General features: G+C 40.1%; 2 protein-coding genes across 4 annotated transcripts in view; one reads left to right on the forward strand and one right to left on the reverse strand.

The window, feature by feature from the left end:
* Positions 1-5,561, forward strand: part of ATF7IP (activating transcription factor 7 interacting protein) — a 118,202-nt gene extending 112,641 nt beyond the window's left edge. For all 3 annotated transcript variants that reach the window (XM_037136567.2, XM_037136566.2, XM_037136565.2), the window contains exon 15: positions 999-5,561. In XM_037136567.2, coding sequence (XP_036992462.2) covers positions 999-1,418 — 420 coding nt within the window. In that variant the 3' untranslated portion in view covers positions 1,419-5,561. The remainder of the gene's footprint in view (positions 1-998) is intronic.
* A 728-nt stretch (positions 5,562-6,289) lies between these two features.
* PLBD1 (phospholipase B domain containing 1) overlaps positions 6,290-16,308 on the reverse strand; it is a 57,127-nt gene continuing 47,108 nt past the window's right edge. The window contains exons 7-11 of the mRNA XM_037136568.2: positions 13,020-13,220; positions 12,772-12,912; positions 9,342-9,527; positions 8,460-8,566; positions 6,290-6,580 (exon numbers count right to left, since the gene is read on the reverse strand). Of these exons, the coding sequence (XP_036992463.2) occupies positions 6,398-6,580; positions 8,460-8,566; positions 9,342-9,527; positions 12,772-12,912; positions 13,020-13,220 (818 nt within the window). The 3' untranslated portion in view covers positions 6,290-6,397. The remainder of the gene's footprint in view (positions 6,581-8,459; positions 8,567-9,341; positions 9,528-12,771; positions 12,913-13,019; positions 13,221-16,308) is intronic.

A 16,308-nucleotide genomic window follows, 5' to 3' on the forward strand; every position in this document is an offset into this window, starting at 1 on the left:
CTTTAATCTTTTTTGGAAAAGTTATTACTGTAATCTTAAAACCCAGATACAATAATAATAATGTCCAGTGTTAGACAAGTGAATTTGACTTCTTTTTTTTAATTGAATTTATTGGGGTGAGATTGCTTAATAAAATTATGTAGGTTTCAGGTGTGCAAGTCAAATGTTCATCATCATTTATCCCCAATTTACCTTCTCTTCCTCCCCCCCCCCCCTTTCCCTCTGGTAATCATCATACTGTTGACTGTGTCTATGGTCAATTTGACTTCTTAAGCTAAGAATTCTTGCTTTTTCATTATCTGGCTTTAACTTACTTTGCAAATCTACTTTTTCTTCTTCACATACCCTGTGCCTAAGTAAAAGTTAATGCTGCTTTCACCCACACATCCCTGCACCCCTGCTCATGGTTTACCTATTGACAGAAAGGTACACAACTTTTTGTACATTTCCGAATTCCATCCTTCATGGTCTAATTTAAATGTCACCTTTTTCATGTAGCCTGACCAAGAACATATATATTCATCATTCTATGTGCTCGTTTAAAAGAATATACTAGTGTCTTTGTGTGGAGAAACAGCTTTAAAATGAAAGCAGAGTTGAATGCTCAAATTTTCTATGATAGACTGCCACACATGTTATTTTAAAATGTTGCATTATACTAAAGAAGCTATAGCATAGAGAATTAAATCATAAATTATTTTGTTAGAAGTTGAAAATTATTTCAATTTCAGTCAAGATCCATTAGCAAGAGCTTTTATTTCCCAAGGAAAACTCAGGAGGTCTAGAAAGTACAGCAGGGGTTTATCTCAGCACACTTGTTTGGCTGGTTACAAATCATCAGATAAAACTTGCCAAATGTAGTGTGGTATTAGGTATTTCCCCGAATTCTTGATAATACAGTGATCTCAGTAAATGACCTCAAGGATGTCTTAGAGTTCTGGCTCCCAGCAAAGCCCTTTCTGTGGCATTATAAATGAACGTGGCTCTTCTTTTTTTAGGAGCCCCCACGTCCTGTGCACCCAGCTCCCTTACCAGAAGCCCCACAGCCACAGCGTCTGCCCCCAGAAGCTGCCAGCACATCTCTGCCTCAGAAGCCACACTTGAAGTTAGCGCGAGTTCAGAGTCAAAATGGCATTGTACTGTCATGGAGCGTCCTGGAAGTGGATCGAACCTGTGCCACTGTTGACAGCTACCATCTCTATGCTTACCATGAGGAACCCAGTGCCACTGTCCCCTCACAATGGAAAAAGATTGGGGAGGTAAAGGCACTTCCGTTGCCCATGGCATGCACTCTCACCCAGTTTGTATCTGGCAGCAAATACTACTTCGCAGTACGGGCCAAGGATATTTACGGGCGTTTTGGACCTTTCTGTGATCCTCAGTCAACGGATGTGATCTCTTCTGCCCAGAGCAGTTAAACCTTGGAGCCTTTATCTTTTTCTCTTTGAAAAGTTCCACTTTTTGGTCTTGTTTTAATCTTGTGCATGATACCCATTGTAAAATCTGCATTGTGCAAGATTTCTTGGACCAAGTGTATATACACTACATATTTGTTTATAATCAGAGTTAAATAAACTCAGCCCATAAAGCAAGAATCTTTTCCTGGACAATTCAAGCTTCAAGGTTTTGAAATGTAAACATGCACCTTCCTTTAGTTTTGAGGCTGGGGGATACGTATGGGTGTTTGTGTGGGCTCTTTTTTTCTTATTTATATGTTTATTGCCGTGGAATCTCCCATTTTCATTCTCAGATTTACCTCTCTTTTAGTATAAAGTAACTATTGATAGATCAAAGGATAGGAGGTATTTACAACTGTCGTGATTCTGCTCCTAGGGGATCTGTAGGTTCATAGTTAAATGATTTTAATAGAATCTAAACAAAACCCAAAGAAAAAAAAAGAAAGTTGGTTAAATAGTTTAAAATAGGTTAATTTGAACACAGGAAAGGATCTGTTCATCTTTTTTTGTTTGTTTTTTTGTCTCGCTGGGTTGTTGATTTGGTGAACATCTGCAATGGCCCCTCCCTTTTCTGCTTTTACTTTTACATTTATTTTGTGCCTTAAAGATTAACTACAAAAATAAGCATGGCCACTTTTCCATTGTTTACTCTTCCCTTTCAGCCTTTTAACATTTTTCCTTCATGTCCACAAAATAGAGCACACTCCCTCAAGTAGATTTTAAACCAAGGCTTTTATGTATATTCTTTGTCAGTGGCATTACCACATTTAACTCCAAAAATTTGACTTGCTATTTTTTCTAAGAATATAAATGCTTTTATTTTTGGTCACTATTTAAATTAACTTTATGTAAAGTGGACCAAGAGAAGACTGTATGTGTAAGAAAATTTTCCTTCAAACTTATTTTCATGTCTGTGTTCACATTGTGTTAGAAATTATGAAAGCAGTTCTAGTTTATTGCTCAAAGCATAGTATGCTTTCGAAGGAAATAGTCAAATTCACAAAACACAGTGAGCTGAAATATTAATGGAAAAGATCCATTATTTCTATTCTCATAACATTATTTGTTAACTTTTGACTTCATTTTGATGGTGCCAAGTTATGTCTGATTTACCCTATGTCAGCTTTGGATAGCATTTAAACTATATCCTTTGGGGTCAATTTATGTAACATTTATAACTTACTGTGCATCTCCGTTCCTCTTCAAAGTCCATCAGATTCAGCATAGGTCTTGCATTTTCCATATGAGTGGCAGCTCTGTTGGTATCAGGTAGTTTTTTGAGTACGGTTTGGGACAGGACTGTTGGGGTACATTTGGGAATGGGAGTGTGGTGGGGAATATTTTGAAAGAAATTTATGGAGTTTGTGAAATAATTTATCAAGTCATCTTCCCTTACCACATTTGAATTCATATTTCTACCTTCTGAAATTATACCTCTTGAAATTAGGAGGGAGCTGTCCCTTCTATTAATGCTGCTTTGTTTGCAACTTTGATGGCTTGTAATCGGAAGCATTCTAGTTGTAGTCTTTAGAGACGTTCCCCGGTCCGTGTATGTTGTTAGGTGTGAAGTTTGATTGATGCTGAAGGAGGCCTACAGATTGCCAAACTATCAGTGCTCCAGAACCTTCCTTTCACTTTCAGAAAATAAGACCACACAAGAATTAAAGTTTCCAGGAATCAAATTTGCCAACCAACTATGTAGATAGTACTCACTCTAGGACTAATGACCATGGTAAAAAGGTTGCCAATGTCATGCCAATGAAAATTTCAAAAGGGAGATATCTTCTAGATGTATATGAACACTTAATCTGTATCTGCATGTGTGTGTGTTTTTACCTGCAGTGGTTGCAATGTTGATTATGTGTTTAAGATCATTCCTGTCTACAGAATAGAAAGCTCATGTTCACAATTGTTTTTTATTGGCCGGTTTTATGGCCATGTGATAACAATTTGCTAACCTAGCCTAGAAAAGGTTACCTTGGTGAATGCTTTTATTTATATTCACTAATTCTTTTATAAAAACTTTTATAGCATTATATAATCATGTGAAGAAAGCCCAGTAAAATGAAAATATTAAATTGTTTGGGCCTTTATTCTTCTATCTGTTAAAGAAAAAAAACTCAAGTAGTAACCTAAAAATAGATTTACTACAGTAAAATAATTTTTTATTGCAAATGGTGGAAGGAAGGTACAAAGAAAGATGGTAATTATTTGAGGAAAAAGCGTATTATAAAAAGTCTCCTCAAGTTAGCCTGCTATGAAATTTATAGGCAACAGCTATCTTGGATTAACTGAAAGCTGCTAGGCTAGAACTCTAGTCTTTTATTTGGGGCAGGTTTTAATGTTGATGAGCACTTTTTGTTTGGTTTGTTTCTTTTGGGAGAGAGAATAGAGGACTCAACTAGAAATAGCTACTGATTATAGACTTTTTGTAGCAGTTCACACCCCAGATAGCTTTTTAAAATTCGTGGTACCTTGTCACAAAGTATCACAAATAAGCTTGTTTTTCCCATTTGGGGAATGCAAGTTAAATAAATTTTTAGCTTGACAATACTTTTGTTAAGTATTTGTTAGAAATCCTGGAAATTTCTGATATTTGAACCCAAAATGTAGGGTGTTTATATGGCATTTAAAGCTGTCAGTGACGTCTCTTTACTTTGCACTTTGTTAGAGTGATATCGCCCTGTTGTGTGAGTAAGCCTCTTTTTCAGACCTACCTTATTGCCAGTGAGTTTATAAATTATATACAGTGATAACATCTGCTTGATAACAGTTAGCTTGATGATGTAACTCTATCCCTCTATTTCTCTGGACTCACTTTTTAAAATATGCAGCATATTGTATACTGTTTAACACAGTAGAAGCTAATGAGGAAAGTGAAGAAAACTTTCTTCCATGGAAAGTGAGTATTTATTGGGGTACCATTTGCCTCACAGCAAGGTGTTCCCCACTCCCCCCACCCTTGTCATCAGATAAATGAAAGATTTGTCTGAAAAACAAGTTCTAGAGTAAGGATCTTAGAATCTTAGGCACATCTCTGCAGAACTCTTTAGGCAGACTGCACCATACAGTTCTCTTACTGTATTGCATAAGTGTTAACTTAGTTCTGTTGTTTGCTCCTTTGTTTATATTTTCTAAATTATTTATGCGACAAGGTGAGTGTTAATATGCATGACATGCATTTATCTTGTTCCACGAATTTTCCAGTACTGTACAAGATTAACAGAATAATGCCTGTGGTACCCTCCTCTCTCGCTTTCATACACGTGATTTTAGCACTGTGGAGTACTGCAAAGACCTTCCAAGTGTTCTCGCTGACTTTCCTTCTTGGGCTATTTTGGTATCTTACAGTTCATATGTTGTTTTAATTTTATCATTGACTAGTCGTCTTTGGCCTGTTTTATTCTAATTTCCAGACAAAAATTATGTCCCAGTATTAGATTATTGCAGATAACTTTATTTAAAAACCAATGTATGATTCTGCCTTCCTTACTGAGCACATGGATTCCTCCTCCCCCTTTTTTTGTACATTTTGGGACAAAGAAAAAGATGAGAACAATTCTTACGAGGTGTTTTGTGTCTCAGACTTACATAATTCCTAAACTCTATTCCTCTCGAGCCAGCCAATGGGGAGAAATAGGACAATACAAAGTTTTATCATGCTAAATAACTTTTTTTAATTTGTAGAGTCAGCTAAATACCAATCATGTATATTTAAATGATGTACTTTTTTAAAAGTTTTGTTTGTAAATAAGGTAACTGGGCAATCAAACACCTTTTGGGGATTCTGGCTTTGGTATCTCATCAGCCACTTCAAAGTTAAGTATAAAAATAAATCCTTTGTAGGAAAATTACATTCTGATTTTTCTTTATTGCAGTTGAAAGTGTAAATAGTAAGACAATGTAAGACCTTAATAACGTCTAATATAAACTGGGCTATAGCAAGTTGCCCTATTTTTATTAGGTTTTAAAGGTTTTTGTGTTTGTCTTTTATTTTCCCCCTAAATGTACAGTAGACTGGTGTCTGTATAAGTGTTAACTGTAGTGGGATTTTGTCCAGCAAGCCTGAAATTTATACTTTGAAATAAACTACTGGGTTTTTAACATTCTGAGTACTCTGATTCATTCTGATTGTTCTTGGCCCTTGGGTTTCTTTCATTTGAAAGTCACCTTATTAAAGATCGCCCATTAGATGGCACAGTATGGTTTATTTAATGTTTGACAACATCACATTACTGAAACTACACACAATTCTCTGTGGAAAAAAATTGTTATGCAGAGTTGCTCCCATATTAGATATGCTGCTTTCCACTAATGAGAGACATTAAGATTTGCTTTATTGTGTGCCTAGCCTGTACCACAAAAAGACTCAACTGATATCCGTTAATGCCCAGAAGAAAAATCACTCACTGCAAGAGGTTCCTTTGAAAACTCAGTTTCACCTTCCCCTATGTTTTTGTCATTAAGTACATCAGCAGGGGAAGCAGGGGCGGGGGCAGCAGGTGCACTGGCACCGTGGAGGGAGGAGCACAGGTGTTTTCAGAGCTGGGCCTGAGAGTGGCGCTCATCTCCTGAAAGGAGATTCTGTCGGCAAGAACTCCATCATGTGGCACAACTACCTAAGGGAACCTGGGCTATGTGGTCTGTGTGGCCAGACATAAAAGAACATGGGTTTTGATGTGTGCAGGAGCAGTATCTTCCATACCCTCTTGTATGTAAGTTTGTATGCTAAACCCTGGTGGTGTTAATCACAGTATGTTTTTTCTACAGTGCGTGTTACAGGGGATGCTTATTAACTACAAAAGCAACAGTGGCAAATGACAGTAACAGACTAAATTTAATACATTTTATTAAGACTAATTTTGAATGGAAAAACGTAGCTAAAAATAGTGCCTTTGGTTTTTTGCAGCCGTCTATTCCCTTCTGTTTCCACATGTCCTTCATTTTATGTCAGGTTTCAAAATTGGTTTCATAATAATAAAATCAAAGTTGTAGGCCTCCGGCATGCCCACATGGAGAGTTTTGTTGAACCGCGTCCAGTGAAAAATGGGGAGGCCGCCTTGAACCGTGGGACCACTGATGGCGTGTGCAGTGTACTCTGATGCTAGGTAGAGGTCTGCCACCTGGAAAGAGAAAAGGGGGACAGTCTAGAAAAACCATTTGGAAAAAACTTCACTAAACCCGTATTTCTTTTTCTGTTCTTTTTCCCAAGCCACAATGTTAGCCCCTTTAAAACAAAAGTCTTACCAGCTTCCCAATTTGCTTTTCTTTATTCATTTGGCATTGAAGTGTGAACATAGCCAAAGTGAGGTCTGTAATCAAATTAATCAGAATTCTACCTCCAGTATTTACTGAAAAGTAATCTCCACGTGACTCAGCTTTCTCAGTTGTGAAGCGGCTAATGACCTCACTTCACAGAAAAGTTGTCATGTAGATTAGTGAGAGCAAATGCTAGTTGCAGTGCTGAGAAAATATTAATTCCTTGATAAAAGTTTGTATTAATCAGTACAGTAACAAGACTTAGGAAGTGGAACTCAGTATCAAAAAATGAGGCCCACGGTTCTCAAAAACACCTAAATAGCAGGTAACAGCAGATCTTGACCTTAGAGGGGAAGAAGACAGTGTCTCAAAACTTTTGATTTTCCCCGTATTCAAAGCGACTCAACAGAAATAAAGTATATCATTAACAAAACTATTTTGATGAAGAAGTAGCAGGCTCCTGTTCCCAGAGGAAAGTAAAATTTGACAAACAGCAGGCTGTCTTAGATTCTCCTAGGCAAGTCAGCAGAGGTAGTTCTGTTTGTATATTTTGGAATGGCTGCAGTGGGTCAGACACTACTGAATGTTTGCAAATGCCATTAAAAAGAAAAAGACAAAAACATTTCATTGGGGCTTCATGTGATGCCCCACTATTTTTTTTTTTTTTTACATTGTACAGCACATTGGGAATCATTAAGGCCAAACCCTTGCCATCAGCACATCAGCACATAGCTAAAAAGTGGGGTGAGTTGGAACACAGACTAAGGCATCTACTTAGGCATTAAACTAGTAGAAAAAAATAATGTGGGGGGGCAGGGTGTCGGCATTCTTACAGTTTCAGACAGACCTAAGGCTAGAACAGTTAACTCATAACAGATTTCTTGCAGAATTTAGGACTGGAGTTACAAATGAAAAGACACATGCCCCCCAGGCCAGTGTGGCTCGGCTGGAGCATCACCCTGCAGACCAAAAGACACATGCCCAAACTAAAAGCGGAAAAGAATGTGGTAGAATGATCTCTCCAACTAGAAGATCTAACTTACACCCTTGGATACCCTAAATCCAGGAGTGTCCAGGTAAAACTTTTAACAACTAGCTCTCTGAGGGGGAAAAAGGCCCCGATTTGTAGAGTTTTGTGGTGTGTCCATGGTGTAAATATTGCTGCCATGGCTGATTTCAGGCTGTTAACCCCAAAGTCAACTGTTCTTAACAATGGTTCTCACAAGCCTGTATGACCTAGCTTCAGACCACCTCTGGGAACATAGTACCTAGAAGGCACATTATAGCCTTTATCAATTCTAACCTGGTAAAACCCCTTTAGTGACTTGGCATCTGGTCCAATAGTATTGTCACGCTGCTCTCAGTATGTTCTTTGGGCCAGTCTGGTGAAAACATCACTATCGTCAGTGACATTTTCAAACAACCCACTAAGTCTGTTCTAAATATTTTATAGATATTAAATGTTTATCATTCATAACAACCCTATGAGGCAATTCCTGTTACTTCCATTTTACAGATGAGGTAACAGAAGCATTATAAGAGTATGATTGCCTAGTAAGTGGCAGAGCAGGGACTTGAAGCTAGGCAATGGCACCTATCACCAGAATATCTGAAAAAGCTGAATTCTGAGTGAGTAAATGGTTAGATGCATCGTGCTTTATGCCACCAAAACCTTTACAGCCTTGCCTTTGAATAGGTGTAGGTGCTGGTGGAAATTACATTCAAAAGCTGGTAGCATGTTACCTTCGTATCATAGCAACCTCCAGGACTTGGGTCCACCGAGTTCAGATCCTCACGGCAGCAGATGGTATTGCACGGATCACCCTTACTATAAGGATCCTTCTTATAATCTAGGAAACAGAGATGGGGACAAGAGTGAATACTGGTTATTTCTGAGATCACGCTTGATCCACATTAAGCTTTTTGGATCTGTTCAAGCCTCGGTAATCAGAATATATACCCCAGAGGCCTCCACAGCCCAGCCTGCTCCCAGCTACAGAAGTCTCCTTTGGCTTGCACTAGGAAGAGGTAACTGCGGGTTCCCTGCTCCAGGCCCAGCCTGCTGTGAAGAACTTTGCGCAGTGGAGAGTGGATGAAGCAGAGATTAGCAGGATAAATGTGCATCATTTTTTTTTCAACAAAATACATACAAATTTGACACTGATACTGTTAAAAAATAAATTATTTGTGAATTATTTTTGTTTTATTGGTTGTTTCTGTCCTTGGAAGAAAACCGTTTGGGGAATGGGTGTGTGTAGTAAAAAAAAAAAGTACCCTGAGAAGTGATGGGATAAATGGTGATGGAAAAAATAATAATAATAAAAATTAAAATAGCAAAAGCAAAAAAGAAATGTGCCCCATAGAGGTTATTTCTTCTGTTTCACATATAATTTTTTTCCATTAAAAAAAAATCTGTAGCTTCTCCCCCCTGTCATTTTCTAAAGGTGGATGAAATTCTATTTGTTGAGTATAAAATACATATAGTATTATTTGAATACTAAATACTTAATTCAATAACTTCTTATAATTGCTCCTAGTACAGAGATGATAAACTTACATGGATTCTTTATCCATGGGGAAGAAAAGGAGTTTTGAAGAATGATTCTTGAGAAATGTGCTACGTACTGTTGTATCGCATGATATATTTCATGGATGCCATATCCGTAACTCTCCCTTGATCACGCCGGAAGATTTTGGCCCGTGGAGCCAGATCATAGGAGTAGTCCAGACCCAGCTTCTGAACTAACATTGGATAGCCACTCCAGTTGTAGATTTTTTCATGAAAAGGAATGTTGTAGGAGGGCCAGTATCCTGGTTTGCAAAGGAGGGGAAGGAAGGGTGCAGTTGACAGGGAGGGAGGCAGACAACAAAAGGAAAGAGTGAGAACAAAAGAAATGTTCGTAATGACTTTTTCTGAAACCTGGCACAGATCTGTAATTACAAAATGATATTATATAGAAAATAAAACTTGTGGGGTTCTTTTTTAAGAATTTATTATTTTTAAAATTTTTAAAATGTAATTATTCAAGTACAGTTTTATGTTTTTTACTCCCATCCCAGCCTACCCCCCACCCTCAGTGCTCCCCACCTCCCTCCCATTTCCACCCCTGTTAGTTTTTATTCCTGTGACCTTTATCCTTGTTCCTGCAAATCCTTCTCCTTTCCCCCTGGAATTCCCTCTCCTTTCCCCTCTGGTCACTGTCAACCTATTCTGTATTTCAGTGTCTTTGGTTATATGTTGCTTGCTTGTTTGTTTTGTTATTAAGGTTCCTGTTAAAGGTTGAGATCATATGGTATTTGTCTTTCACTGCCTGGCTTATTTCACTCAGCGTAATGCTTTCCAGTTCCATCCAAGCCATTGCACAGGGTAGGAGCTCCTTCTTTCTTTCTGCTGCATAGAATTCCACTGTGTAAATGTACCATAGTTTTCTGATCCATTCATTTACTGATAGGCACTTAGGCTGCTTCCAACACTTGGCTATTGTAAATTGTGCTGCTATGAACATTGGAGTGCATAGGTTCTTTTGGATTGGTGTAGAAAATAAAACTTTAAAAGTGAACCCTGGCAGTCAAATCAATCTTCATAATTTATAGAACTGGTATGCCTCTAGATTATTCCATTAGAGGAAATGAGCACCAGAATTCTTTGATTTTTTCACTCCAAATTATTACAGCAATCTATTAACCAGAAAATAACAGTGTTTACAAAGCCAAGTGAAGTATGAGACAAAGTGGTCTGGGCAGCTCATTTCAGTGGACTGGGTTAGTGAAATGCCAGTGGATGGTTTCACAGTGGGGTCCCAGTGGGGAACAGGCCAAGTGCCTGGTCGTGGGAGAGTGGAAGAACCCAGTGCTGGGCGTGGGCATTCAGGAAACCTGAATTCTAGGCTCAGGGATGAACAACCAAGTCTTAGGCAGTTAACCTAGTTTTTGTTGTTGTTTGTGTTTGTTTTTAGCAGGGGAAAGGGAAAGGAGAATCCATAATATGAGGGGATTGGAGATGATCTTTAAGGTTCCGGTAGGCTTTCAGTACAGTCTGGTAGACTCAAAGCATTCATAAAGACTCAGCTTCATTCACAACTTGGTGGTGTGCCAAGGCCACTAGCCACTAAGCATCAAACATTGGACACAACTATAGTAAAATCTATGTTTCAGGAACATCCCAGATTATAGCGGCCTGGGTTATTGCCTACAGAACAGTCAGTCAACATAGGGACCTCTCCATCATTCAGAGGTCTCTCTGGAGGCATGCTGTTACTGTCAGGCTCCTCGGGGCTGGATGGACCAGCCTTCAAGGTCAGACCGTGAGGGTCTCATGGTTTTGAATTGTCATGCTAACCAAGTAACCACCTAATGATTTGACTTCTGAGATGAATTTTCCTCCCAGAAAAGGAGGTAGGTCTACTACTTGATGGTATCTGATCTGCTTGGCAATTGCAGTTTTCACCTTGATTCTGTTTTATGTGTATTGTGTACATGTCATTAATGTGGGCCATTCCTCCTCACACACCAAATTGATTTGGGGACCGGGGGAACTGAGGACCCAGCCAGGATCCCCAGGGTTGATAGCTTATTTTGGTTCTGTTTCTGCTCATTGATCAGCCCATCTATTTCAACAGTCTCCTAACTAGTCTCCTGTCTTCTCTGTGCTCTCTAGTCTATTCTTTCTTTTCAGAAACTTCCATGTCCTAAAGAATAAAGAGGCCCAACGACTTAGCAGGTTATACAAAGCTGATATTTTCCCCTATCTATCTACCTTTCACTTCAGAGCCTTTCCTTTAGCTGTTTTTAGCTAATAATTTCTCAGTCACACCACTTTCATTTGTTTGATCCCATCCCTTCATCAAATTAGTGAGCTTTTTTTGGGGGGGGGGCTTTAAACCTCCACTCAAACATTGTCTTCACTTTCATTTATTCAACAAATATTCGGTGAGGATTTACTGTGTGTCAGTAAGTCCAGCAATGTGCTCAAGAATTATTTACAAGAATTATCTCAATTAATTATGTTCATAACCCTGTGACATTGTAAAAGTCTATACTCCCAACATCCAAAAACTCTTGGGGGCTAGAGTGTTTCAGAATTCAGGGTTTTTGTCAGATTTCAGAACGGCAATGGAGTGCATATATTAGAAATGGCATTAGTCTCTGCGGGGAACACTTCACACTCACAGATATTGATATTTCTGGGGCCTAATGTATGAACAGCCTGTAGAAGAGGAAATAAAGCTATAAATAGAGAGTACAAGTTAGTTCTTGCTACCAAATGGGTTCAGATCAGGTCACATTTTGCTATCACTTGAACAAGGACTCCCCACCCTGACATCCCTCAACAAAAGTTTTAGAGATTTGAGGTTTCAAGATTCAACATTACAAATGTGAAGGTGGACCCGCCCCATTACTGTCGTGTTTCGCAGATGAAGACAGTGAGACTTAGACTGAGTAATCTGCCTGAGATTTTTAGGAGCAGGGATTCAAATCAAGTCAGTACAACTCCCAAACCCGGGCTTCCAGGTCTGGGATACAATCCCGTTCCCCAGAACCACCCTCCCTGACCCCTCCCACTGATGAACTGACTAAGGCTCCTTTGGTCTCAACTCGGGCTCTGTGAAACCTGTGTTTGAATCAGTGCTTATCTCCATTCTTTGGTTGCTGGGTGCTATGTGGGGTGCTCTCTGGGCCTGGCTTCCCCACGAGACTGTGAGTGCCTGAGGGTCCGGAGTTTGTACCTGCATCTCTGCTTTTCTAGTCCCTGGGGTAGCACAGCACTCCCATAAATGTTTGCTGAATTGAACTAAAGGCTTAATTTGGGAACCCAGGAGAGAAGGCATTATTTGGAGCCATGGAAGTCACAAGGTGGTGAATGCCTGGCTTTGTCCCAATCAACACACTGTCACTTAAGAGTCTGAGATGCAGGTTTTGCACATCGTGCTGAACCTGGAAATTCTTTCCCAGGGTAACTAGCAATGGCATTCCCGCCCTTTCTTCCCCAGCACACAGCCCTCCATCACATACTCACACACACACACTCATCACACTTCTAGCATGAAGAAGGTACCTTTCCGAAGAACATCAGTTTGCTCAGAATATTCTACATACGAAGGAATTTGCTCTACGATGTACAGAGTTCCTGCATCAAGGCTGTACTTGGGCTTTACCTTCTTCAGGTCCAGGACCATGTATTGATTGTTATAGGTGCCTGAAATGTCGGGAGAGACATGAAACAGGGCATGACTATGGCTGTTCTGGCCACTCAAAATCTAAGCACAGGAACATGCCTGGAAGTTACTCTGCAAGGCCACTTACCAGAGTTGTATTTGGAAAATATCTCTGCCCACTGCCTGCCATCACTGGCCATCATGTTGGCCACACGAACTCTCTGCCAGGCCAGGAGAGACTGGGGTGTCACAAGCTTTAGCAGGGTTTTATTATACACACTATTCGTGGTCTGCAGCAACACCAAACCGCTGCTAAGAATGTAAAAGTCATCCAGGGACTCTAGAAACCCTACACGAAAGACAAGTATGCAAATCAGCGTGTGTATACATGAAACATTGAACCATCGTTTAGCACAGAACTTTGTACACGCAATGCATTTTGCAAAGAGTGTCAGTTATGATTATCCTTGGCCTGCAGCAGCCTCTCCCAGCTTGGGCTCACCGCTGCGGCAGCTACTCAGCTGCAACTTAGAAGGATATAAGTGGACCCCCCCTCCTTGGATTCACCAGTGAAATTTTTCCATTTTATGATTTGGGATGATAAAAATATTCAGCCAGGATTATTCCAATTTGCTCAAATGCTGTGTAGAAATACATCCCCACTTGCTAGGGTTTTGCAGGACAACTTTCAATCAGGAAGAGGTCTGAGCAGGGTTCGTGGTTGGCTTATAAGAATATGAGTGACTTCTTCTCTTTCTACTTCTCTGTACTTCCCAAATTTTACCTAATGAGTCTAAATGATTTTTATAAATAAAAAAAGCTACATTTATAAAAGCAAACATGGTTTTGAAGCTCGGATATTGGCACTCTGGGTCATGCTTTTTATAAACGGTGGAGTCAACACAGAAAATCAGTGAATCCACGCGTCTTTTTTTAAAGACTTATTTTGTGTTTTATGCTGTGATGAGTGTGGTGAAGATCAAGGACTATCAGACATGGCCGTGACAAGGAAAGAGGATGTATTGTCATTGTCAAGTAGCAAGGACCGACACACTCTCAGTGCTGAGCAGACAAGAGAGAAGGGCCCCAGCGAGAATAGAAGGGGGCTGCGTGTAGAGTTTCCCCAGTGCTTCACAGACTTCCACAACTTGCACACACCTTATCACTTTTGTCACATCTGATGACCACCTGTACTATTGTTTACCTACCATTTTTCCTTAAATCAGCTCTCTTTTCAAACTTAAAGTACCTAGCTTTGTCACATATAGTAATACCCAGGGGACTATGGTTTAATGTTTTTGAGATTTTTCTCCCCAAATCAATACATTTAAATAAATCCATTTCTACTAACATGCCAGAAAACACTTGTTCACGAACCACTTCATACCACCTCACCAGCACTGTGCACACTACACATGTAGTCTGACGCCTTCGTAATCGGTAAGAGCAAGATGCGGCATCCATTCGAGATCAGACAGCAATCTCCTGGCAGAGCGAGGGTGCGTGTCCTTGGTCCAGGCCAGGGCTCTCCCCACTAAGTCTGAACACCTGTGCTCAGCCGCACGGCTCTTCTTCTTCTGGCTTAATGAAAGCTGGAGAAGGAGGGAAGTTCCAAGTGGACCCGGAGCTAAGCATTGTCCGGGTGAAGGGCAGTGAGCATTACAGGTAGGAACAATAACACGAACAAAGGAATAAATATGGCTTAGGAGAGTGGAAGTTTGGGAGGTGGGGACAAAGAAATGTTAGAAAATACTGTTGGATGGTCATTCATTCGTTCACTCAACAGGCACCTGGATAGGTAGCGTGGGATCAAATACAGGGGACACCTGAAGCGAAGAGTGAGCCTTCAGAGCGTGGATTGGGAGTCAGAACCTCAATTCTCTGCATTGCCACTGACAGATTGGGCACTTCCTATTTTTGCCTCTCTGTTCTTTAGTCCCTTTCTCTGATAACCTGGGACTGAGTACCTTCTGGCTCAACAGTTTAATTTTAATTTTTGAGTAGGAAAATGACATTTTGAGAGCAGTCTCCACTGAGGTCTTGGAGCCTCCCCTCCACAAGGCTGTGCAGAAGTGTGTATAAAGGAGAGAAGGTTGCCTGCTCCAGGCGGTACAGGTTCAACAGCAGGCACCCTTGAATGAAATTTTAATGGGCAACTTCTCTGGGAAATCACGGCCTGAACACAGGATGCATGGCTAGACAAGCAAAGTGGGGATAGAGTTCAGTGAGTATTCATCGACTTCTTGGGCTGTGCTCCTCTGCAGTGTCTGGGAGGCAAAACCATGCTTGGCAGCCTTGAGGAAGCTCCCTGGTGGAAAATCCCTGTGGGCTGGAACACTGGGCTTCTGTCGTGACAAACTTCCTCATTCACTCCTATTGTAGCAATTTCTATGGACGCAAGAGGGCAGGCGTTCTTTAATAGTTTGAGTAATTAATACTAACATCTGTAAGGAGTAGTCTTTCATTCAAGAGCAAGACTGTTTACTTTAGAGAAGGAAGAGTGTAGGCCACCCAGAATTCTAGAACGAACAGGATGAATTGGCTTGTAAGTCCTCCAACCACAGAGTCCAATTCTGTAGTGTAGACTTTAAGATTAAAAAACAAAAACAAAAACGAGAAGGCCCAGAGCTGGGACAAAGTCCTGAAACATACCACATATACCACATGCCTGACAAATGTGATGAGAACGGACAGGGAGTCATGCATTTAAATGGCGACAACGCCCCCACAGGCCGGAGCAAATGCAGAAGAAGCAATTGGGAGAGAGTGAGTCACAGGGAGTTGCATGTTTAGACAGGGTGGAGCTGGAGAAAATCAGTTTATGACCAGTTAATCAAGAAAGCATGGAAAAGTGGGTGGGATTTCTGGAAAGATAGAAGGGAGGAAGCTTCCTGAGCTAGGTGGGGGAAGATGACCAAGACAGGCAGGGCCTGGCAGAAGTGTCCTGGGATGGTGACAGAGAAGACATAAAGAACAAAAATATCAATAATAATAAGGTACTTAAGAAAGCAGAAAATTAAGTGGTGTAATCCTTTGGAATAGGTGACCTACTTCTACTTTTATTTCTTTGCTTCTACTTTTTAAAGGTAAAAGACATGAAGCTTAGCACCTATTAACTTACAGGTTTTTAATTTCAGCTTCATGTCCAAAGTATCTAACATAAAAGAACAAATGTGAAATTAATCTAAGTAATAGTATAGTAAAATGTTTATAACACACATAGGCAATTGTATAACCTATGAAAGTAATAACATTATAGATTACGAAGGAGACTTGATGAAATTATCCTGGGGCCTCGAGACTATTCTTCTATTTTCCTTTGCACCTACTTTAAAGTATTTCAACTTACAACAGGAAAAGGCTGAACAAGGTCTCATGGCAGCAAGGAGGGCTGCCCTAGAGTCGGAAAGGATGGGCTTGGACCAGTATGTTAGAAT

Source organism: Artibeus jamaicensis, unplaced genomic scaffold (assembly GCF_021234435.1).
Source record: "Artibeus jamaicensis isolate MK-2021 breed Jamaican fruit bat unplaced genomic scaffold, CSHL_Jam_final contig_233, whole genome shotgun sequence".
Classification (NCBI taxonomy): Eukaryota; Metazoa; Chordata; class Mammalia; order Chiroptera; family Phyllostomidae; genus Artibeus; species Artibeus jamaicensis.